At 42.8% G+C, this 26,510-nt stretch overlaps 1 protein-coding gene across 1 annotated transcript in view; it reads left to right on the forward strand.

Moving 5' to 3' along the window:
* The window catches only part of ccdc92 (coiled-coil domain containing 92), a 146,484-nt gene that overhangs the window by 68,958 nt on the left and 51,016 nt on the right, over positions 1-26,510 (forward strand). Inside the window, exon 2 of the mRNA XM_034169703.1 lies at positions 24,771-24,946. Coding sequence (XP_034025594.1) covers positions 24,811-24,946 — 136 coding nt within the window. The 5' untranslated portion in view covers positions 24,771-24,810. The remainder of the gene's footprint in view (positions 1-24,770; positions 24,947-26,510) is intronic.

Genomic DNA, 26,510 nt, shown 5'->3' on the forward strand with positions numbered 1-26,510 from the left:
ATGTCTGCTCCAGTGGTCAGGTTGTGATTGGTGGTGACGGTTGGAAATTCCCCACTGTCGTTCAAGTATTGCAGCCACTTATTCTTTTGCATGTGCTGAGTTAGGTTCTTCATCTTTGCCCATTTCTCTGTAGAATTCTGGTCCCATATCATGTAGATGTTTCTTGATTCAACTCCCCAACATATCTGTTGGAAAGTTTTAGTTGTTGCGTACTGGACCCTGATATGTGTTAAGGTCCAGGGCGTACTACCATAATGGTACAGGATAGCCAGAAGTACAGCAATGCCGACTAATAATGCTGTAAGTCTGGCCATCCAACTCCAACATTGGAGGCACTTTTTCTTCCACGGCTGGCTTTGTTGCTGCTGCTTTATTCCAACATTTTCATAGTAGAATTCACTCGGTACTGGTGGCAGCGGCTCCAGCTTTTGGGGTTGTTGCAGTAGTGGCATTTCTATGCCAAACTCTCCTTCTCTTGGTCTTTCATTGGTTCTTTGAGGTTGCGTGGTGATCACACTGTCTTCCCGTGGTTCTCCCATCTCGGAGATAGATGATCTTAGGTGCTATTGTTTGTCTTGTGCTCCCAACAGAGACGCTTGATGCTCGTTGCTGAAGAAGGGTGATTAACAAGGGAGATGGCCGTGGGAGTCTAATATCTAGTCCTCGCCATGCCCATTTCCAAGTGACGACTGTCACCTCCTTCATTTCAGGTGGTGGTCCCTGGGGTGTGTAGAAACACTGTGAAGATGCAGGATTCAATTCTCTACGTAGGTGCAAGATATCCTCATAGGCGTCCCAATATGCCGTTCCACTGTAGACATACTGCACCATCACAGAGTACAGAGGAGTCGATCTCCGAAATAATCCTCTTCCCGACTTTATGCCAAGTCGTATCAGTATAGCCTTTGGGGGTTGCCAAAGACCCACTAGTACTCTGGTTCGCCATCCACTTCTAATAGGCGGGAGACTTCCGCCTCTTTCGATGTCAAGGTACTGTACTGTCGTGCATATTGGCAAAGTTTGGTTCTCAATCAAATAAAAAGTTGAATGTGCCTCTTGTAGTTGAAGCACTGGAACTCCCAAGGACCTGCCAAATGGCAGTTATACCTTTAAATCCCAAGGACCTGCCAAATGGCAGTTATACTGTTAAAGATTTTGTATATATGTTATCACTGTTAAACATTTGTACATTTGTCTTCTTTCTCATGAGAACGGTGTTGTGCTGTTTTGCACTTCACCCTGAGAATGTGTTATTCAACCTTGTTTTAGTTTGTCTTCTTTCTCATGAGAACGGTGTTGTGCTGTTTTGCACCTAACCCTGAGAACGTGTTATTCAACCTTGCATGCTGGGATCATTCTGAATGTTATTGTGCTGTTTTGCACCTGTCTTAACGCAATCCTGAGAATTCAATTTTGTTTTAGCACTCTGGGGTCAATCTGAGCTGGGAATGAAGGGCTGGATGTACTTATTATTATAATATAACTTTGTTTTCGCAGCCTCTAACGACTGGGAGTAAGAGAACGTTTTGACTGTTGTGATGTGGTGCTTAGTGTGAAGGAGTGTGAAGGACAGGACACTTCAGGCAGATGCAGAACAGCTGATAACTGCAACAGACGAACGAGATGTGCTGACCTGTGTAAAAGAAAGTGTTCTTCCTTACAGCTGCACTTATTGACGTATGCGTTCATGTTACGGGAAGAAACTTGTCTTGCGTCATCACCCCCACCCTTAGGACAAGTTTTTTGTTTATGTGATGAGGGCGTCTCTTAATAAAAAGAGCGGAAAAGCAGGCCAGACTTTAGTGTAGCCTTGGTGTACAGCCTGACTGCACTCCGCGCGTAAAATTTGACTTTCTGTCTCACTGGTGTTTCTTGACTCTGTTTGTCTTGTTAAAGGTTTTAAAAATGTTTGGAGGAGAAAATACCCAACATATACCTTTAAATCCCAAGGCGCTTCCAAATGGCACTCTCTGGATTTACATCTCAACGACCCCCTTTCATGAGCTAATACACAGTAGCACGTTATTCAGCTTGCGCATTTGTCCTCTTTGTGTCAGCAAAATAAAAAATAGTTTCAGTTGCATTTGTAAGAAGTAACTCTAAAGACAGAACCCAAGTACATAAGAAAAAACAGATGTTTAGTTATAAAGAATAAAATAAACTTTTCAACTTTATCAGATTCTTTGACCATAAAGACATACCCATAGCTTTAGGAATGATATTTGTACCACTATTACTTCAATAGTTATTATGCTAATGTTTTGTTATTTCTATATTCTTATTATTTCTATTGTTACCAGGTGACATTTGACCTAGTTTGTTTGAACGCACCTGGCACTGCCACATCTCCTTTCTGTGAACTTGTTACAAAAAACACAACACTTAGTAGAAGAAATTTAGATCCAAGATTCAAAGCTTTGTCATATGCACAGTACTTTGCTGCCCACACTGGATGTCCAAAATATCTTATATGCTCTGTGCTATAAAGCTTAGTCATCTCTGCGTCTCTCAGTCAACAGAGTGAGTATGTGTTGTGAGCTGGCTTTCCAGCACTTGCACATTCTGATCTAATGGCCCCCATGTACATAACAAAATGTGGCCTAATGAGATGTAAAAAAACACAACACTTAGTAGAAGAAATTTAGATTCAAGATTCAAAGCTTTATTGTCATATGCACAGTACTTTGCTGCCCACACTGGATGTCCAAAATATCTTATATGCTCTGTGCTATAAAGCTTAGCCATCTCTGCGTCTCTCAGTCAACAGAGTGAGTATGTGTTGTGAGCTGGCTTTCCAGCACTTGCACATTCTGATCTAATGGCCCCCATGTACATAACAAAATGTGGCCTAATGAGATGTAAAAAAAACACAACACTTAGTAGAAGAAATTTAGATTCAAGATTCAAAGCTTTATTGTCATATGCACAGTACTTTGCTGCCCACACTGGATGTCCAAAATATCTTATATGCTCTGTGCTATAAAGCTTAGCCATCTCTACGTCTCTCAGTCAACAGAGTGAGTATGTGTTGTGAGCTGGCTTTCCAGCACTTGCACATTCTGATCTAATGGCCCCATGTACATAACAAAATGTGGCCTATTGAGATGTAAAGTACCCCAGTGCTGCCATTTGGCAGCGCTTGGTAGATAGAGGAGTAGTGTAGTGCTGCCATTTGGCAGCGCTTGGTAGATAGAGGAGTAGTGTAAAAATGCTGGTAATCCCAGTGTTAAACATATAGGGACTACTGGTCCAGATCTGGAAAGATCCAAGCCAAATATCCACATACATTCCTTGTAATGGATCAATATAATTAGGTCCCCACCTTATTTTAAATCTGTAGCCCCTTTTCTGTACATGCACTACGTTCAAGATGCAGGGGTATGAGTCTGGACACCGGGGAATTGGGTAAAACTTCCATCCGACCCCAGGGCAATTCCAGTGTTGTCCAACTTTGTTCACGATAGCTTCCAGAGGAGTGTATATTCCAGGCTCTGCAAGATCAGCAGTTCTTTTATATGAGTCATTATCTACAAAGTATCCTCCTGTTCCCAGCAACCATCCTTTTTCTTTGTAATCCTTTTATGGCCAGCTTAAACATATTTTCTTGTAGGGTAATTCCAAGTATGGTGTAAGTCCTCCAGGCCCGGATCGTAAACTATTTACATTATTTTCATCCAGTTTGAAGGTCCGCAGCATGATTCAGAGTGAGTTGTCACTCCGCCATCGGTCTCCTTCTCTTTCTGCCAAGATGCACCACCATAGGGAACAGTCGTTGTCTCTTAGAGAGATGAGTGTAGATGGGAGATGGGTGCTTAAGTTCTGAATCCATTCCTTTCCACGCCCACTTCCACATCGTAACAATTATTCTGTCAGGTTTAGGGAGGGGTCCCTCAGGGATCCTCTGTACTTGATGTGGGGGTACATAGTCCCATAGATCTTGCCAATGCTGCCAAAACTGGTGTCCGGAATACCTGGTTTGTGATAGGGCTAGATAAAGGGGAACTATAGGCTTGTCTTCTTGATGCTTGTGCTCAATTTGAAGCTGAATCTTCCTTGCTTGACTACAGTTCCAGACTCCTCTTCTGTGCAGGTAGAAGAAGTCTTGATTTACAAAAATTGGTGGTATGGTTGGGGGTAGGCAGCTCATACAGGCCAGGGGTTGATCGATAACTCTCAAATTTAATGTCTGGTTATCTAAAACGGGATATCTTGGGTCTTGCAGTCGTCTGTGCAGTTGACGTCGCATGTTGGGGCTTGTCGTCCAGATCAAGCACTGGTTAAGGTATATTTCAACATAGACTCCTTGGAGTGGCTCAATGTAATTAATCCCCCATCTCAATGTGAATCTCATGTCTTGGAGTTGTAGGTAAACCACATTTAATATCCAAGGGTAGGTGTCTGGACATCTTGGAACCGATTGGGGTATTCTTCGGCATCCTTTCATGTACCAATGCTGCAGACTTGCATCGCTCAGCACTCGTTCAGCAAGTAATTTTTGTCCTATTATCTCTGTTAAGTCGGCATCTCTTTTATATTCATAATTTGAGACATAATATCCTTTAGATGCTAGTTCCCAGGCTTCTTTCTCAAAATCTTTTTCTGGCCAATTTAAGTATAGTTTCTCAGCACCGAGGCCACCTTGTATATAGGGTCCAAGTCTTCCTCAATTATTAATAATGGGTACTCTATTTACATTTGGTCCTTGTGACATTTTGCAAACAGCCGCTTCTTTTTACTTCTTCCTTGTCCCGCGGAAAATGGAGGGAAACATCCAACGACTCCGTGGCTTTCCTGATTTTTCCTCACCTTGAGTCGGTTGGTGTAACGACTGCTGCTATTCCTCCAGGAGGTCAATGTGTGCTCCGACAGAGTAAACCCCCACATAGGGAACCAACACCATCAGCACTGTGAGCCGCACCTTAATTGTTTGGTCCGGCCTACTAGGAGTGTCCGCTCTGCTAGCCACTCCCCCCATAGATTTTATCCTCCTCTTCCTCACCCATTCTTCGGGTGTCACTTGGTACTCGGCTGACTTCTTCGGTTTTTCTGCTTTATTTCCCCAGGCGTCTAATCCAGTGGTAAAATAATACAGGAGGGTTTCTCTGCTCCCTTTTTCTTGTGGCACCTCTTCTGCATCTTCCAGTAGAACTTCTGGATTTTTTAGAACTTCTTCTATCAATTTTGCCCAAGTTGTCAATTCCCAAGGGCCGATCCATCCTTCTTCTTGGGCTTTTTGCTGTTGATCATCTGTCAGTCCTCCCATCATGTCTGTATATCCGGGTCACTCCGGATCTCTGTACACTCTGAACACTAGTGGAATTTGCACTGTGTCTATTGGAGGGTCATAAGTTTGCCCATACTCTGAACCATGGGACCAATTTTGATGTATAGCTTCATGCAACAAAGACGGCTTTCGCTCACTACCTCCTGCAGCTTGGTCACTTCCTCCTGCTCTAGTTGTGTCCAACATCAAATAGACACTTGGTGCCGTTGGACTCACGTCACTGCTGCCTTGATTCCCTTCTGCTTGATCAAGTGCAACTGTTGCTGCAGGATTAGCCCAACAGGCTTCATCGGTGTGAAAGGTCCTCAGGGGATCCAAAAACCTTCTCACTTGCCATCCGTCTGCCCTTGCCACATGCAGTAGTCTTCCCATATGAGTTCTTGCTTTACACACCAGGCAATACTCGATCTCACATCCATTCCAATAGCATGAACACACCTTCATATCTACATTGTCTCCACGTATGTCCCACTGGGTGTAAAAGACCATTCTTGGCAAGTAGGTTAGTCGGCATAACCCACATACAAGTGCATCCAAAACCTTCACCGGCTTGTGAAGTAGTTGCTTGAACTCATTTTTTGCCCCATTTGGAATTGGGGGTTTTCTAACCCCAGGTCCCGACCATTGGACCATCAGCGGTACGTCTTCGCGGCAAATCACACAGTGATTCTCAACTTTTTTCCATTGTAATAACTCCTTTTCATTAGATAAAAATCCTTTCTTTGCATGATATAGTATCCTCAGGGCTCTGCCTGCCCAGAGGTAATTTCTTGTTCTTCTTAAGGCAACCACCCCATTGACAGTGGCCATTCTGACGAAGGGTGGAAAATCTTGGGTGTTTTTGGCCATGTTTAGCTCCTGGTTTTGTCTAGTTAGGAGTTGGCTTCAGCTGCTCCACTTCTTGGATTCCCTTCTTCTTCAACTCTACTGTGTTACTATCCAGTATCTTCACTACTGTATCTGTGGTCTCATACTTAGGTTTAACAGCAGTGTTGGTTAGGTGATCTCGAGCTCTCACCCACACCTTCTGTCCAACCTTAAATGGGATCTTTGGTTCTGGTTCTCTGTCCCTTTTAGTCTGACTCCGCCCCACTTCCGGTGTCGAAAATGGGCGTTGGTTCAGTTCTTGCGAAGGGGTGGGCCTGCCGGCACGATGGCGGTCATTCAGGGCCTGTCCAATTTCCAGGGCCTTAGTACTCCATTCCTTCGTGTTAGCATTTTTCCCAATCCAGTTTTTCACCAGTCCAATAGCCCTTTCCACAACTCCATTTGCTTGAGGAGTGTATGGGGGCGAGTAAATTCTCATTACTCCATTTTCCTGGCACCACTGGTCGACCTGAGCATTACGGAAATGTGTCCCATTGTCCGTTCTCAGCTCCCTAGGTATCCCCAGATTTGAACACACTTGATCCAACATGCTGATCACACTGCTGCCATTGGCTTTTCTCACAGGCTTAACAGTCACATAGCCCGACATAGAGTCCACAAGCACCAACAGATACTTTTCTCCTTTCTTACCGGTCACCCCCATGGGCCCGGCAACATCCATGCATACTGATCCCCATGGAACAGTACTCTTTATGGTGAAACCATCCACCCTTTGTCCTCGTCGTCCTGCATTGTATCGACCACATACTTCACAGTCTTTGAGGACTCGGCAGACTTGGTTTCTCGGAATCCAAAGTTGCAGCTTCTCCAGCTCCTTCCGTGTGGGAATGGTGCCTGCATGGCCAAGCACTTCATGTACGGCCAGCACCACTTCTTTCACGGACTCTTTTGGAACTACCCTTCCCTTGGGTGTCTGTTCCCACTTCTCGATCCCGACAACGGCGACTTTTCTCAGCTGCACATAGAGGTCCACTTCTTCGTTCCTGCTCCAATGTGCTCCTTCTTTTACATGGGCCTTCTGATGTACCACATCTAAGTCCATTGTTAGCCTCAACTCGGCTATTTTCCTCCACAAATCCATATGAGCTACAGGCTTCCCCTTAGCTCCCTCGAATCCATTTTCTTCCCAAATGGATAAGTCCTCTTTCAGGGCTTGTGTGCAGTAATGACTGTCTGTAATCACTTTAGCCCTTTTTACTCTCCTCTTGTTTAACTCCAAGAGTCCTTCCAGTATTGCCGTAACTTCTCCGGCTTGGACACTCCCTGGCGTTTGACCTTTTTGACGATATTTCTCCTTATCTTGATACTTCAGAATATAGCCCCAATAAGCTATATTGTCTGTACCCTTCTTTGACCCATCAGTGTACATAGTCCAATCGCATGGCTCCATAAGGAGTTGCCTCTCCTTCGGCAACTGTTTTGTTGCCGACTGTTTTGGCCCAATTTCCAGCTCAGGGTCTAGCAGGATGTCCTCCCACCTTCCCCATCTGGCATTTGTGGCTTTAGTACTCTCAATAGTTCCTTTTCTTAGGAACCGGTGGACTTGGCTTTGAGTGATAACTTTTATTCCCTGACCTAGCCAGGACTGCCAGTTCTTTTTCTTCCGGTGGATATTTTCTCTCAATCGAAGACAGTATAGCTCCACAATGTTACCATACCCCCTCCTTCGTTGCTCACTTTTACCACCGAATCCTCTTCTTCACAGCTTATTTCGGATAGCAGATGAGTAGTCAGACTACGCGGCTCCAACCTAACTGCGTCTTGAATGGCTTTCTTTAGCTTTTCCAAGCAATCCTGATCTGTAGCTGTCCAAATCCATTGCTTTTGCTCTTGTCCATTAGGTTTCTTCTTGAGACGAGCATAAAGGGGCTTTGCGTATCTCTGATAGTATGGAACGTGATCTCTCACATAGTTACACAATCCCAATATTTTCTGTAGGTCATTCTCAGATTGCGGTGGTTTAATCTGACTCAATTTTTCTCGGTATACTTCTGAGAGTCCCAGGTCTGATGATACCTGGAATCCCAAATAGTTAACATGGAATTGTCCAAACTGACATTTCTTCAGGTTGAGTTTTAATCCAGCTTCTGTGAGCTTCTGAATCACCTTTTGCAGCCGCATTAGGTGTTCATTTTCATCATCATCTGCGATAAACACATCATCGATGTAGACTGTTATTCCCAGATCTTTTAATATTTCCATTACTGCTGCTTGGAACATATTTGGTGAATTTCTGTATCCCTGCGGGAGTCAATCAATCAATCAATCAATTTTTTTATATAGCGCCAAATCACAACAAACAGTTGCCCCAAGGCGCTTTATATTGTAAGGCAAGGCCATACAATAATTATGTAAAATCCCAACGGTCAAAACGACCCCCTGTGAGCAAGCACTTGGCTACAGTGGGAAGGAAAAACTCCCTTTTAACAGGAAGAAACCTCCAGCAGAACCAGGCTCAGGGAGGGGCAGTCTTCTGCTGGGACTGGTTGGGGCTGAGGGAGAGAACCAGGAAAAAGACATGCTGTGGAGGGGAGCAGAGATCGATCACTAATGATTAAATGCAGAGTGGTGCATACAGAGCAAAAAGAGAAAGAAACAGTGCATCATGGGAACCCCCCAGCAGTCTACGTCTATAGCAGCATAACTAAGGGATGGTTCAGGGTCACCTGATCCAGCCCTAACTATAAGCTTTAGCAAAAAGGAAAGTTTTAAGCCTAATCTTAAAAGTAGAGAGGGTGTCTGTCTCCCTGATCTGAATTGGGAGCTGGTTCCACAGGAGAGGAGCCTGAAAGCTGAAGGCTCTGCCTCCCATTCTACTCTTACAAACCCTAGGAACTACAAGTAAGCCTGCAGTCTGAGAGCGAAGCGCTCTATTGGGGTGATATGGTACTACGAGGTCCCTAAGATAACATGGGACCTGATTATTCAAAACCTTATAAGTAAGAAGAAGAATTTTAAATTCTATTCTAGAATTAACAGGAAGCCAATGAAGAGAGGCCAATATGGGTAAGATATGCTCTCTCCTTCTAGTCCCCGTCAGTACTCTAGCTGCAGCATTTTGAATTAACTGAAGGCTTTTTAGGGAACTTTTAGGACAACCTGATAATAATGAATTACAATAGTCCAGCCTAGAGGAAATAAATGCATGAATTAGTTTTTCAGCATCACTCTGAGACAAGACCTTTCTGATTTTAGAGATATTGCGTAAATGCAAAAAAGTAGTCCTACATATTTGTTTAATATGCGCTTTGAATGACATATCCTGATCAAAAATGACTCCAAGATTTCTCACAGTATTACTAGAGGTCAGGGTAATGCCATCCAGAGTAAGGATCTGGTTAGACACCATGTTTCTAAGATTTGTGGGGCCAAGTACAATAACTTCAGTTTTATCTGAGTTTAAAAGCAGGAAATTAGAGGTCATCCATGTCTTTATGTCTGTAAGACAATCCTGCAGTTTAGCTAATTGGTGTGTGTCCTCTGGCTTCATGGATAGATAAAGCTGGGTATCATCTGCGTAACAATGAAAATTTAAGCAATACCGTCTAATAATACTGCCTAAGGGAAGCATGTATAAAGTGAATAAAATTGGTCCTAGCACAGAACCTTGTGGAACTCCATAATTAACTTTAGTCTGTGAAGAAGATTCCCCATTTACATGAACAAATTGTAATCTATTAGACAAATATGATTCAAACCACCGCAGAGCAGTGCCTTTAATACCTATGGCATGCTCTAATCTCTGTAATAAAATTTTATGGTCAACAGTATCAAAAGCAGCACTGAGGTCTAACAGAACAAGCACAGAGATGAGTCCACTGTCCGAGGCCATAAGAAGATCATTTGTAACCTTCACTAATGCTGTTTCTGTACTATGATGAATTCTAAAACCTGACTGAAACTCTTCAAATAGACCATTCCTCTGCAGATGATCAGTTAGCTGTTTTACAACTACCCTTTCAAGAATTTTTGAGAGAAAAGGAAGGTTGGAGATTGGCCTATAATTAGCTAAGATAGCTGGGTCAAGTGATGGCTTTTTAAGTAATGGCTTAATTACTGCCACCTTAAAAGCCTGTGGTACATAGCCAACTAACAAAGATAGATTGATCATCATTGATCATTGATCATTTAAGATCGAAGCATTAAATAATGGTAGGGCTTCCTTGAGCAGCCTGGTAGGAATGGGGTCTAATAAACATGTTGATGGTTTGGATGAAGTAACTAATAAAAATAACTCAGACAGAACAATCGAAGAGAAAGAGTCTAACCAAATACCGGCATCACTGAAAGCAGCCAAAGATAACGATACGTCTTTGGGATGGTTATGAGTAATTTTTTCTCTAATAGTTAAAATTTTGTTAGCAAAGAAAGTCATGAAGTCATTACTAGTTAAAGTTAATGGAATACTCAGCTCAATAGAGCTCTGACTCTTTGTCAGCCTGGCTACAGTGCTGAAAAGAAACCTGAGGTTGTTCTTATTTTCTTCAATTAGTGATGAGTAGAAAGATGTCCTAGCTTTACGGAGGGCTTTTTTATAGAGCAACAGACTCTTTTTCCAGGCTAAGTGAAGATCTTCTAAATTAGTGAGACGCCATTTCCTCTCCAACTTACGGGTTATCTGCTTTAAGCTACGAGTTTGTGAGTTATACCACGGAGTCAGGCACTTCTGATTTAAAGCTCTCTTTTTTTAGAGGAGCTACAGCATCCAAAGTTGTCTTCAATGAGGATGTAAAACTATTGACGAGATACTCTATCTCACTTACAGAGTTTAGGTAGCTACTCTGCACTGTGTTGGTATATGGCAGTAGAGAACATAAAGAAGGAATCATATCCTTAAACCTAGTTACAGCGCTTTCTGAAAGACTTCTAGTGTAATGAAACTTATTCCCCACTGCTGGGTAGTCCATCAGAGTAAATGTAAATGTTATTAAGAAATGATCAGACAGAAGAGAGTTTTCAGGGAATACTGTTAAGTCTTCTATTTCCATACCATAAGTCAGAACAAGATCTAAGATATGATTAAAGTGGTGGGTGGACTCATTTACTTTTTGAGCAAAGCCAATAGAGTCTAATAATAGATTAAATGCAGTGTTGAGGCTGTCATTCTCAGCATCTGTGTGGATGTTAAAATCGCCCACTATAATTATCTTATCTGAGCTAAGCACTAAGTCAGACAAAAGGTCTGAAAATTCACAGAGAAACTCACAGTAACGACCAGGTGGACGATAGATAATAACAAATAAAACTGGTTTTTGGGACTTCCAATTTGGATGGACAAGACTAAGAGTCAAGCTTTCAAATGAATTAAAGCTCTGTCTGGGTTTTTGATTAATTAATAAGCTGGAATGGAAGATTGCTGCTAATCCTCCGCCTCGGCCCGTGCTACGAGCATTCTGACAGTTAGTGTGACTCGGGGGTGTTGACTCATTTAAACTAACATATTCATCCTGCTGTAACCAGGTTTCTGTAAGGCAGAATAAATCAATATGTTGATCAATTATTATATCATTTACCAACAGGGACTTAGAAGAGAGAGATCTAATGTTTAATAGACCACATTTAACTGTTTTAGTCTGTGGTGCAGTTGAAGGTGCTATATTATTTTTTCTTTTTGAATTTTTATGCTTAAATAGATTTTTGCTGGTTATTGGTAGTCTGGGAGCAGGCACCGTCTCTACGGGGATGGGGTAATGAGGGGATGGCAGGAGGAGAGAAGCTGCAGAGAGGTGTGTAAGACTACAACTCTGCTTCCTGGTCCCAACCCTGGATAGTCACGGTTTGGAGGATTTAAGAAAATTGGCCAGATTTCTAGAAATGAGAGCTGCTCCATCCAAAGTGGGATGGATGCTGTCTCTCCTAACAAGACCAGGTTTTCCCCAGAAGCTTTGCCAATTATCTATGAAGCCCACCTCATTTTTTGGACACCACTCAGACAGCCAGCAATTCAAGGAGAACATGCGGCTAAACATGTCACTCCCGGTCTGCTTGGGGAGGGGCCCAGAGAAAACTACAGAGTCCGACATTGTTTTTGCAAAGTTACACACCGATTCAATGTTAATTTTAGTGACCTCCGATTGGCGTAACCGGGTGTCATTACTGCCGACGTGAATTACAATCTTACCAAATTTACGCTTAGCCTTAGCCTGCAGTTTCAAATTTCCTTCAGTGTCGCCTGCTCTGGCCCCCGGAAGACAATTGACTATGGTTGCTGGTGTCGCTAACTTCACATTTCGCAAAACAGAGTCGCCAATAACCAGAGTTTGATCCTCGGCGGGTGTGTCGTCGAGTGGGGAAAAAGGGTTAGAAATGTGAACGGGTTGGCGGTGTACACGGGGCTTCTGTTTAGGACTACGCTTCCTCCTCACAGTCACCCAGTCGGCCTGCTTTCCCGGCTGCTCGGGATCTGCCAGGGGGTAACTAACGGCGGCTAAGCTACCTTGGTCCGCACCGACTACAGGGGCCTGGCTAGCTGTAGAATTTTCCACGGTGCGGAGCCGAGTCTCCAATTCGCCCAGCCTGGCCTCCAAAGCTACGAATAAGCTACACTTATTACAAGTACCGTTACTGCTAAAGGAGGCCGAGGAATAAGTAAACATTTCACACCCAGAGCAGAAAAGTGCAGGAGAGACAGGAGAAGCCGCCATGCTAAACCGGCTAAGAGCTAGTAGCTACGCTAAGCTAGCGGATTCCTAAAAACACGCAAAGTGAATAATGTGTAAATAATTTAGAGGTGATTCAGCAGAAGGAGTGCTTTAGTTAAGGCACGTAAAGATTACACTGGGAAACAAATCGTAATCTAGATAACTAGATCAATCTAACTGCGCAGATTAAACAGCTAACAGATACAGCAAAACACCGCTGTGCTCCGGAACAGGAAGTGATACAATACCGCAGTGAGAGCCAACCACCAGTAGAGGCACCATACTGGTGGTTGCCACACATAATTATGTGGTTGCCACACATAATTTTTCCCTTTATGTGTGAATGCTGTTTTCCCTTGTGACTGTTTTGCTAATCGCAGGGTAAAGAATCCATTTGCCAGATCAATGCATGATTTGTATTTCTTAATTTTTAGCGTTTTCAGTGCTCCTTGGGGATTTATCAAACTCGCTCTATTGGCTATTGTTCGTCGATTGAGAGCCTTGAAGTTGATTACTGGTCTCCAGCCTCCTCCTGCCGACTGGCTTCTTAACTGCTTGGATGGGGCTGTTAGTGATCGGATTCAATTCCACTCGAATGATCCCCAAAGCTTCCAATTCTTTCACTATTTTATCCATTTCCTCAACCGCTCCAGGGTTCAAGGGATATTGTCGCACCGGTGGATGCACTCCTCCTTTGATGACATGAATGTATTTAGCCCACAAATCTCCACAATCATTTTTAAATTTTGCTACTTTAGCTTCGGAGATAATTTCCCTCAAGTTTTCTTTCCCTGCTTCAGAGAAATCACTTTCTTCAATCTTTTCTTCTGTGACAGCTGTTACATCCACTTCTTTGTACCAGCTTACCGGACTCTTTCCAGTTGGAGTTATATCCATTCGTACAACTCTTGCTTGTAATTTTTTTCACTCGTCGTCTTATTAGAGTTCGAAGTCTTTTGGGCCGATGCAATTCTCTCAAATCCTTGACTGTTATCAAATTAAAGGGGCCTTTTATCCAAACTACCCCTTTCCATATTCCAAATGGTCTTTTCTCCGTTGCCGCATTTGCATACTGGATCAGTAGGTATCCCTTGGTCTCGAGGCGTCTGCGGGTCATAGACACCTCTGCTCCCGTGTCCACCAGGTACTGTTCTCCATCCACATCAGTGTAGATATTGTCCCCCTCCCAGTAGGCATGGTCTAGCGTGACCCGCGCTTCCGAAGCCATTACTTCTTCTGCCCTCCAGCCGCCGCTGAGGCTTGGTGGACTTCCTGGAGGGCTTTCCTTTGTTCTGGATTTAATTTGTCGTATTCCTCTTTAGGGAGATAGCCACCACTACGAGGTGCAGGTGTAGGTCGCGCCTGTGGTGGTGGAGGTGGTGGACCTCTCGGCCGAGAGCTCCATTGTCCAACTGGAGGCCTTTGATTATTCCTCTGTGGTGTTTGATGCGGCTGAGGAGGTGGTGGTTTAGGCACTGAATTTCTTTTCTCCACTCCCACCGGTTTTTGTCCTGATCTCGGTGTGCTCTCCTTTCTCTTTTCTTCATAGAACTGCTGTTCCAGATCCCAGCTCTTTACCACCGCGTCCATTTGTGGGACTGTAGTGCCGTCTATGGGCATTTTCACAAAGGTTATCTCCCCTCTTCTTCCCTTAGTGACTTCTCTCAGTGCCCTAACATAGCGTTGTGGCAAAATCGTCTGTTTCAGCCCATGCCAAACTTGAACTAATGTTTGACCTTTGTCTAGACCAGCTTTAGCTCGAGCAATATGTGAATCTTCATCATTGGGATCTTCCAACAATAACCTGGCATAATGGTTTCGTGCTGGTTCACCCCGACTGATGGGTTGACTGGTAACTTGGGCCAGCCACATAGATTTACCCTCCTCGCTGTTAGAAGCTCTGTCAATAAGGGGCCACACTTCTTTCAAATAGTCTTTTAGGTCTTCATTTGGTTCTTTCTCTCTCACCAGCATCTTTCATTTCTTGAATTCACGGAATTCCCTGCCGTCTGCTTGAATTTCAGCTTGAATTGCTGGCAGACTTTGCTCTCTAGATCCAGCAGGAAAGTCCTGATTTGGGAGGCTCGCTTGTAATCCTGACGATGGTGGAATTGTTTCTCCCTCATCATCCAGATTTTCTTCATTGGTTTCTCTCAACACTTGCCGTGACCAGCGTAAAGCTGCTGTTTATAGTTTTCTCAACATCACATCATGGGCAACGCCTAAATAGGCAACTCTGAAGTTATTTGTTAACTCTTTACAGGCAGTCAGTGTAGGATAGAAGGGCCACATTAGTACATTAGCCCACTCTCCAACAGTAGCTGTTACCTCAAGAGTTTTCTTTTCATCTTGTCGCTCAATCCACTCTTCTGGGATGTCATACCCAGTTTGTCCAACTTCTGGAGCATAGGTTTGTCGCTTATCTCGGGTCTCCACTGGGTTGACCCTGACATCTCTTGCAATTCTCTCTGATGCTACACGCACATTATACACCCCAACTTCTTTCTTTCGTCCTCTGTAGCGTCCAGTTCGTAGTTCTGGGCGTGAGACTTCTCTTTCCCCTACCACAGATAGCGGTTCATCCTCTTCCGAGTCTTGTGGATTGATCTCCTCTTCAGACTCTCTTTCTTGGTCCTCATCCATATCAGATTCATGGGAAGGACGTGGGTCTTGTGGTTGTGGGTCCCTGTTTTGTTCTGACCTTCGGGGTGACCCGGTTGCTTCGGTATTTCCGACAGGTAGAGGAATGAATATAGGATCCTCTTCTCCATTATCCGGTGGAGGAGCCTGGAAAGGCTCTCTCATCCGAGATTGGGAGCTTGTGGGGTGTATGATAGTCTGCAGCCCACTTGTAACTCGTTTTAATGTTGGTCGTGGGGTTTTAATCCTTAATTGCTGCACTACTACAGCATGAACTGATCTTTTCTGACTTGTCGCCGTGGGGATGGACTGCATCACTAGCGGGGGACTAGTTGCCACTCCACTTATTTCAACTGTACCCTTCCTTGGACCTGCTCTATTTGGTCCTAGGTTCACCGCTTCAAGTGCCCTTCTCACTCGATCTTGCTCCTGCTCATTGCTAGTGACCACCACAATTTCTCTCATTGATCCCCATACTCCTGGGGTACGCATGTGTAGGTTCACAGCTGCCATGGCAACCTTTTCTGCCTCTTCCCATGTCATATGTCCAGATCGTAATCCGTCCACACATATTACCACCCGCCGATGCTGGCGTTCTTTGGCCAAATCAATAACTGTTCCCAGAGTTTTCAACATTTTCTCCGTGTATTCAATTGAATTTTCTCTCCCTGGGTAGCTTTCAAAGGGCACATGTATGAGTGCATGATAATCCATTCGTGGTGCGCTTGTTATCACCATCGATTTTCTGTCCAGACCTTTCCCTTTTATACTCTTAAGCTCTTCTTGGTATTCTCTGCCTACCCGCTCCTTGAGCTTTGCTCGGAATTTTCGGTTGGCAATTTTCAGTCTGTGATTTGTGAAGACAATGAGACTATCTCCATCTATATCCCAAGGACTGCCAAAATAATGATATGCCTGTCTTCCATCTTGGGTCACCATTTTTTTGGTTCCTTCGGGCATAGGGTTCAAGTCCTCCATGTAGTCATATTCAATGTATACATGGTGGGTTTTGCTTTAGATTTTCTAAAGATCTCCTGCGAACGCCCTTCCTCTTTAATATGGTAACTCGGTCCGGCAACACATTCTTCAGCTTTAAGCTGTCTCAAGCTTCTGGGCCCACATTCTGGCGATTGATGGAATATCTGTCCAGATACTCCCTGAAGGCTTCTTCGTCTTTTATCCTGCTCAATCAGGCGTTCTGTCTGTTTTTTAACTGTTGAGGTTGTTCCTCTCACACTTCCTAAGGGCAAATTTTGCCACACTGGGTCAAAGCTTGTGTGGAGCTGGTCCGGGCTTTTATATTCTTGACCATTTCCCCCAGGATTAGGACCTCCCGGGGATATCGATTCATCTCCACTTCCTTCTGGCTTGTTTTCCTCATCACTTTGTTCGGATTCGGCCTGGAAATCTATCTTGCCTTCGTCTTCATTATCGAGGATCTGACTTCCACTCATATCTTCCATTATAGGATATTGCTCCTTAAGCATTCTTCCTAACACTTTTAGCCGTTCTGCCATGGACTTAAACTCAGCATATACGGACGCTGATTTTGCTTTAACATCAACCAGGACCGTCTCTACTCCCAACAACCCAGCTGTCATTTTTACTACGGAGTCATAACTTTTCTCAGGACTTATTAAGGTGGTGATTTGTCCTCTTTTCCACTCTTCTCCGAGAAGTTTGCACCACCATTCAAGCCACTCTCTGGTCCCCGTCTTGTCCTTTGGGACTGGTGGGCTCCCCAAAACAGCCCGGATCTGCCCCTCCTTATGCTTACCTGGATAATATATCCCTAATGTGTGTATAGTTCCTGCCATAGCTTCTTTGAAACATTCTTCATCAGTTTCTACACTTTGATCTATGACATATTTTTGAACTGTTTCTGCCCAAGTATCATATCCTCGTCCATACAATACCACTCTGTGTGGCCGAAAATCCACTTCTTTTCCCTCTTCATGTTCGGAGTCAAGGTTTGCTACGGGTCCTGACTCTTCTTCAGCCATATTTTCACTACTTCTTCTTAATGCTAACCTTACTATTTCGTAATGATTGTCCTCTCTTTATTCTCTCGGTTGCTGAGATTGTCGCTTCCACCACTGTCGTCTCCTTGACTTCAGCTATGGTCCTTGTCGTCTCGAGTCGTCTGCCTCTCAAAGCCTCTCTTGGTGCCTTGAGTCAGGGATGAGTGACAGACTACTTGGCTATTCATCACTAATTCCAGAGGTTAACACCAAATCAGCTGCTCCTTTTCCCGTTTCTCCCCTCAGGAACCTCACGGTTGATGATCCTATTCTCTCTTGTAGATCACCATTTTGCACGGTATACTCTCATACCTGCTTTCTTGACGATCCGATCCAGCAGGCTCCCTCGCCTGCTTCCCTTCCTCGTCGTTTCGTGATGATCCAGCAGGCTATCCCCGTCTGCTTCTCGTCCCAGTCCAGACGATCCAGCAGTGACACATCTGCTTCTCGTCCTTGATCCCAGCTCCCTGGGATACTTACTCCTGTTGACTTTACTTCATCCTTCTGGTGGTCGCCTCCAATTTTCACACCTCTGGAGGACAGATATGTTTCAAGCCGTTACTGGACCTATACAGGCCATCAGCCGACACTTTCCACAACACTGTATCCTTTGGTGATCCACTCAGGGGCTTTCCACCTACCCAATGGCAAAGACTCTCCTTTGGCCAGGATTCTTCCTCGGACCCGACTACACTTTGTCAGGTCCCTGTTCGGGCGCCACGTGTCAGATCCCGCTTTTTTGGACACACGACACACGCTCACCCGCCGATGAGTGTGTTTGTGTACAAAACCAGCTCTCCGTCTCTGGGGTCCGACCTTCGTGTCTCCACGGGTATTACCCGGCAGGGCTGCACAAAGGCTGTTCAAGCTGGTGGCGAGGAGATTCGTCTAGCCACTCACTGCCTCCATCCGGACGTCCGCCCCGCTGACGCTGATCTCGCACCCCGGTCGAATAGCCTTCTCTGGAACCAGGATACGAACCGGCCACGCCCGTTAACGGCAGCTCTCCTCTTATGGATCAGGGCTCTTGGAATGTTGCTAGATTTTGAATTCAGTGACTCGTACAGCGAGTCCCCAGGATGTGTTATTTTCATTAGAAAAACCAGACTAACCTTTTAGAGCCTTTTTGATGTTGTACACCCAATAAACTTTAACTTTTACACCTTAAGTAGCATCAATAATCCAATGTCCGAGCCTTGACACTTTAACTGCATGCTTGGAAATTTATTGCAGGTTTTGCAAGTGCTGATAACATAATCAAAATAGGTTATATGGTGATAATTTCACAATAGTAATTCAAATATAATTAAAATAATGATTGGCAGAGATTTTTGTTTTTAATTCAATAATTCTGACTGATCTTACTTTGACTGGGACTGGATTGACTTCTTAACAATTTTTTCTAGGAGTGAGGAAAGGAGGTTTTTGAGGTTAAAGTCCCCTGCTCGATGAACTTGATTTCCTCTTCATCAACTATTAGTAGTTAGCTGACCACGATCCTTGTGTGATGTTGTAATCCTTCAGGAAGTTAATCCACATAAGAGTTTATTCCTTCTTCAATCAACCAAAAGTTGATCTAATCCATTCTGGTATGCTGTGATGTTCCTTGAGAGAGAAAACGTTGAACATTCCCCACTCAGACTTAAGGCCAGTGATTATTCTCCAATGTTCTGCTACTCCGTGACTGGACGGCCTGAGTGGGAGTTGAAAACTCTCTCAAATGATCTTTATGGCTCCAATCCTCTCACTCCACGATTCCAGTTGCTGCTCACAAGATGGTCAAGTCTTGTGATTTCCTCGTAGCAGGGGAGAAGTGGCAACAGCACCTCTCCCTGGAAGAATAACCCCGTTTTCTGGTGTTTCACAGTTTATATATGTGCTTGACTCTTGTTGTCTTCAGATGATCTTGGTTACCATGGGGACGCTCTTGACTCAAAACCTCCTCCCTTCTCCTTCCCTTACTGGAAATCTTCTGCAGCTCCTTACCAGTAACTTATTGCTCAAGTTCCTCTTTTCTGTTAACACTTCAGCTTTTCTGAGAATTCATTCTTCTAAATCATTTCTTTAGAATCACATCAATCATTTTCAATCATTTCATTACAACTCTCTTTCACATAAAACAATTCATATGATCATATACAAACATTTTCATTCCTTATTATTCATTTCATATTTTACCAACATCTTAATCATTTGATCAGTTGTTTATCATCAGCTTTTCTTGCCCTGCTTGCAACATCTTCTTCACTTTCTCTTTTCCTCTGACTCTGCACTCTTTATGAAAAACAACTCATATAATCATTCATTTCACTTATTTGTAACATACTTTTTCTAATACTTTTTCTAATCAACTCTTAATTTTAACACATTAATACTTCATTTGATCATACTTGTCATGTTAGAATCATTCTTAGACATATTCCATCGTCTTCACCACTGAGTTCATTCCGTGGGCCTCCCCATTTGTAATGGAAAAGTCCGGTATGACCTCACTTACTTCTGTAAGGTACCAAACACTGTGCAGGTTAATCCAACAGCATGTATATTAATCCCATGGCACGTATTATATTCCAAGATGAAAACAAGCTGAAAGCAAGCTTAAAGTCATCTTTCCTGACAAGTTAAAGGAATACTCGGCTCAATAGAGCTCTGACTCTTTGTCAGCCTGGCTACAGTGCTGAAAAGAAACCTGGGGTTGTTCTTATTTTCTTCAATTAGTGATGAGTAGTAAGATGTCCTAGCTTTACGGAGGGCTTTTTTATAGAGCAACAGACTCTTTTTCCAGGCTAAGTGAAGATCTTCTAAATTAGTGAGACGCCATTTCCTCTCCAACTTACGGGTTATCTGCTTTAAGCTGCGAGTTTGTGAGTTATACCACGGAGTCAGGCACTTCTGATTTAAAGCTCTCTTTTTCAGAGGAGCTACAGCATCCAAAGTTGTCTTCAATGAGGATGTAAAACTATTGACGAGATACTCTATCTCACTTACAGAGTTTAGGTAGCTACTCTGCACTGTGTTGGTATATGGCATTAAAGAACATAAAGAAGGAATCATATCCTTAAACTTAGTTACAGCGCTTTCTGAAAGACTTCTAGTGTAATGAAACTTATTCCCCACTGCTGGGTAGTCCATCAGAGTAAATGTAAATGTTATTAAGAAATGATCAGACAGAAGGGAGTTTTCAGGGAATACTGTTAAGTCTTCAATTTCCATACCATAAGTCAGAACAAGATCTAAGATATGATTAAAGTGGTGGGTGGACTCATTTACATTTTGAGCAAAGCCAATAGAGTCTAATAATAGATTAAATGCAGTGTTGAGGCTGTCATTCTCAGCATCTGTGTGGATGTTAAAATCGCCACTATAATTATCTTATCTGAGCTAAGCACTAAGTCAGACAAAAGTTCTGAAAATTCACAGAGAAACTCACAGTAACGACCAGGAGGACGATAGATAACAACAAATTAAACTGGTTTTTGGGACTTCCAATTTGGATGGACAAGACTAAGAGTCAAGCTTTCAAATGAATTAAAGCTCTGTCTGGGTTTTTGATTAATTAATAAGCTGGAATGGAAGATTGCTGCTAATCCTCCGCCTCGGCCCATGCTACGAGCGTTCTGGCAGTTAGTGTGACTCGGGGGTGTTGACTCATTTAAACTAACATATTCATCCTGCTGTAACCAGGTTTCTGTAAGGCAGAATAAATCAATATGTTGATCAATTACTATATCATTTACTAACTGGGACTTAAAAGAGAGAGACCTAATGTTTAATAGACCACATTTAACTGTTTTAGTCTGTGGTGCAGTTGAAGGTGCTATATTATTTTTTCTTTTTGAATTTTTATGCTTAAATAGATTTTTGCTGGTTATTGGTGGTCTGGGAGCAGGCACCGTCTCTACGGGGATGGGGTAATGAGGGGATGGCAGGGGGAGAGAAGCTGCAGAGAGGTGTGTAAGACTACAACTCTGCTTCCTGGTCCCAACCCTGGATAGTCACGGTTTGGAGGATTTAAGAAAATTGGCCAGATTTCTAGAAATGAGAGCTGCTCCATCCAAAGTGGGATGGATGCCGTCTCTCCTAACAAGACCAGGTTTTCCCCAGAAGCTTTGCCAATTATCTATGAAGCCCACCTCATTTTTTGGACACCACTCAGACAGCCAGCAATTCAAGGAGAACATGCGGCTAAACAAGTCAGTGAGAAAGACGTAAGTGTATATGTAGACTCTTCCCTTAAGTTCGATTACCATATCAGCATGATTGTCAAAAAGGCAAATCAAATGACAGGACTATTGTGGAGGTCATTCAACTATATGGACGAAGCCATGTTCAAGATACTGTATAAGACATTGATAAGATCTCACTTTGAGTATGCAGCACCTGTTTGGTCACCGCATACATGGAAGCTAGCTGAGAGAAGTGGCACAGAAGAGCAACTAAGAGGGTGCCAGGACTCAGGGATCTCCCTTACGAGCAGAGGTTAAGAAAGCTCAAGCTTCCTACCCTTGTACACATGAGACTGAGGGGAGACCTGATTAACACATACAAGTACTTCACAGGCGAATATGATGTGGACTCATGTTTACCACCACTGGAGGACGACAGAAGAACTAGAGGCCATGATAAGAAGCTGAGGAAGATGTACAGCCAAACAGATAAGAGACGGTACTTCTTCACTCAATGAGTAGGTGCCTGGTGGAATAGTCTTCCTCAAGAAGTGATAGATGCACCCACGACAAATTCATTTAAAAGCCGATTGGATGATCATTTCAGGGATCACCCTACAGGGCACTTGACTGTCCAGTCAACCCACATATGATGGTGGACCAGGTGTAAGAAGACCGGCTTTCCGATAGGAATCCTTGTGGATTTCTTCCAAGCCGAAGAGGATATGTATGTAATTGAAAAAAAAATCAGTTTGATCATATAATAAAATAATAAAAAGTTTTGTTGAGTATGACAACTCTTGTTCATGCATACTTAGTTCATAATTTCTTACTACACTGAAAGTCAATTCTGAGGCTGTTCTGTTATTCATTCATACACTTAAGAATATTCATGTGAGTTTATAAAAAACTTGTTCTGTAAATAGTTCCTTTACTATTATGATCAAAAACGTTGAATCTCAATTTTTAAGGCTGTTCTGTAAATATTCATTCATACACTTAAGAATATTCATGTTCTGAGTTCATAAAAAACTTGTTCTGCAAATAATTCTCATTTGTGATCAAAATCATTCATTTGAATCTCAATTTTGAGGCTGTTCTGTAAATGGTTTTCAAATAAACAATAAATATAGAAAATTCTGATCAATCCATATCAATTTCAGACTGAAAATAATATATTGATTTAAGCTCTGCCATTTCCATTTAAACCACGCCCACTTTTGGTTTAGGCCCCGCCCACTCTCAGTACAGCTACAGATCATTTAGATGGTTGAACAGATACAGATAGTGGTGTACTTGCTCATCCCTAGCCCTAAACTCCCTACATGCAACATATGCAGCCATTCCTGCGTAATACATACGCAGCACAATGCCACTCTATGCAGGCCTGGTGTGAAAGGGGCTTCATCAGAGGCAGCTGAAATCAGGCTAATTTCCGCATGTTTATGACTCAATTTCTCTGGGGATATGGCACCAAAAATGAAATGTAAGCAATAGTAAGAGATTTCTAAGGTCCACCAATCATGATCCAGTGTCGCTGACCAAACGGTCCCCCCTAAAAATTGGTCTGCCCTGCCTTCAGTGTGCATGTGTCATTTCAGAGTGTCAGCAGCAATTCACAGATTATCACCTCGTTTCTGCTTCAAACGGCCTCCTTTCTGCTTAAATATGACTTTAGAATGATTTCAGAGGTTTTACTTTGACATCTGTTGGTTCATACTCACATTATTCCCTTTGATCGCTTTGGGTGTAGAGAGTCAGACTCAGTCAGCCTCAGACATGCTGCTATGGCGCTCTGATTGCTCCCTCGTCTTTTATTATGAAATAATGCTGAATTTATGATTGTAATAGACTTCAGATATCTGTCACTGATATGGATGATAACTGGAGTACAGTTTCTGAGTGAATCACTCAGAAATGATGCGTGCGCAGTGAAGGCAGGCAGGACCAATATTTAGGGGGCACCGTTCAGTCGGCGACATCGGATCTGTTAACCCCCAAAATGTGAATCAGCTGCAAATCGTGAATTATCTGGAAACTGTTAATTGCAAAATGTGAATACTGACAAATTATCTCCCAAAATGTGAAGGCGAGTCTCGCAAAACGTGAACGCAGGTCTTCCAAAATGTGAATATCATTCATGATAAAGTATTTTTCAGTTTAAGTTGTTTATGGATTTCAGTTTACGGAGCAATTACTGCAGGAAATTTTGATCGCGGCAGCACAGTGACTTAGTGATTAGCACTGTTGCCTCACAGCGAGAAGGTCGTGGGTTCAATTCCCATGGCCTTTCTGTGTGGAGTTTGCATGTTCTCCCCGTATTTGCGTGGGTTTCCTCCGGGTGCTCCGGTTTCCTCCCACATCCAAAGACATGCGGGTTAGGTGGATTGGAATCTTTAAAAAATTGTCTGTAGGTGTGGGTGTGTCTGTGTTTGTTTGTCTATTTGTGGCCCTGCGACAGACTGGCGTCCTGTCCTGGGTGTACCCCGCCTCACGCTCTATGACTGCTGGGATAGTAATTAATTTAGTGATTAATTTTGATCGCAAACCCTATCACCACAATTTTTTTTTTGGGGGGGGGGGTTATTGCAGTCGGTAATGTGGGGAGGTGATCCGAGTAGCTCTCGCTTCTGGTGTCAAGCACCTGGCCCCACTGGGTGTGTCCTGCTCTGGGGACAGTGTCAGGTGAGGAGATTGACTGGGTGTAAATTTGGTGAGAATCTGTGATCCTGCTAACAGACAGACAGATGGACAAATAAATAAATAAACGCAGATGATTTTATGATGTCCTTGGCGGATGTAAACATCAATATTTTCATATTTATTTATTTAGAATAGTAAGCTCATTTCACATTTTATTTGCTAGTGATACCCTTACCTATAGTTCCTTTTCTATGGGGGGAAAGTGAAATCATCGTTTTCTAATAAATGATGGTAAGTTACTTGCTCTGAAGTGGATCTGCATGTTGATATGACACGTTTTACCTTGGATGCCCTTCTTGATGCAACTTGAAGCACATCCCAAGACCTTAAGGACAAGAATGAGAAAATTAACAACTTGTTTTACAGGTGGATCTTGCAGCTGCTTTCTCTTTTCTCACTCCTCTTTTTCTGTCTTTTATACCAGCAGGTTGCACAGCTGGTGTGTGTCATAAACAGCATAGACAGCCATGGCATCAGCAAACCTTACTCTGGAAAACCAGCTGCATAGTGCCCAGAACAACCTGCTCTTCCTTCAACAGGACCATGCAAACACACTAAAGGGCCTGCATACAGAGATTCGCAGATTGCAGCAACAATGCACTGGTGAGTGCACATCCCAAATGTCACCAAAGGGTCACTTCATGAAAAGGGGTCACCATTGCACATTGTACATTATTGGTCATTAAAACAGAACAGCTCTATGTGGAGAGAAAAAAATACATAAAATGTTTGTCTATATATATTGATTAAACAAACGTGATAACACAGAGGACATAATTATCTTCAAATTTTTCTTTTTTGTATTTTTATCTGAAAAGGGGGACACCAAACCTCACCAAATTTGTGACACACAGCACCTAAGTTTTAGTTTGGTAAAAAAAAAAAACAAAAACAAAAATTACTTCATCTAATTTATCTGTATTTACTTCTGATGTGATGGGCACACGGTAAACTTAATTTCCCTCCATAGACCAGTTCTAATCACTCGGTACGGCTGCAGAGTAACCTGTAGTGTCCCTGTTATACTTAAAACCCATGTTCCCAAACTGCTAATTTATTCAGTAAATAAACCTCCAGTTGTGTTGTTTGAAAGCACCACTCTTGAGAGCCTTAAACCCATGGGGAGATCAAATTTAGTTGAACATTAAAGTAACAGTCATCAATTATTCACTTTATCTTGTACGCATCCCAGTTTGACCAGTAACACTCGCAGGGCTGTGAAAATTCCCCGGATCCGAGGAATTACGCGGATTTCATCATCGGGGAGGTGTGTTAGCGTTTTACTCTTACATTGGAAAAAAGACAATGTGGCTTTGAATGGATTTACAGGAATTTACCCAAGAATATAAGTGACTTTTTACTATAAGCTATGTTATTGATATTTTACCATGATTTTCAAAATATTCTACAAGCTTCAGCTGTGGTTTTTGAAAATGCTTTAATAGTCTTTTCGGTCTTCATGAATTTCATGTAGTTTAACTGTTATGAGTTAATACATAATTTGGTTTACAATTAAAAGGAAAATCATTCCAGGTCCTACAGTTGTATGCAAAAGTTTGGGCACCCCTGATGATTTCATGATTTTCCTTTATAAATCATTGCTTGTCTGGATCAGAAATTTTAGTTAAATATATCATATAGCAGACAAACACACTGATATTTGAGAAGTGAAAATAGTATTTAGAGAAATTGTGTAATAATTATTTAAACAAAATTAGGCAGGTGCATAAATTTGGGCACCCCAACAGAAAAAAATACTTCAATATTTAACATTGCACCTAATGACGCATGCACAGTGAAGGCAGGGCAGACTGATTTTTAGGGGGACCATTCATTCTGTGACACCAGTTTGTATTTTTTCTCTGCTTGTTAGCTTGATAACACATGTTCAGTTTTCAGGAGGCAGACAAATGAGTTTGTCCTGACATATTCTTTTAATTTGGACAGTTACTAGATGTTGTTATTTTTGGTGATGGTTGTATTTATAATAAATTATTGTTTACACAAGCTGACTCACTCACTGTCCAATCCCGATGCTGCCACCAGTGGAGGGAATTTGTTGAAATAGGGGTGGATTCTAAAACCCAGAAATCTTCAGAGACATCGGCACAGCGGGACGTGTCTGGACTTGTTCAGGCAGGTGTATGTAAAGTTGGCCTTTTATTTT

The sequence above is a fragment of the Thalassophryne amazonica genome, chromosome 5, assembly GCF_902500255.1.
Source record: "Thalassophryne amazonica chromosome 5, fThaAma1.1, whole genome shotgun sequence".
Classification (NCBI taxonomy): Eukaryota; Metazoa; Chordata; class Actinopteri; order Batrachoidiformes; family Batrachoididae; genus Thalassophryne; species Thalassophryne amazonica.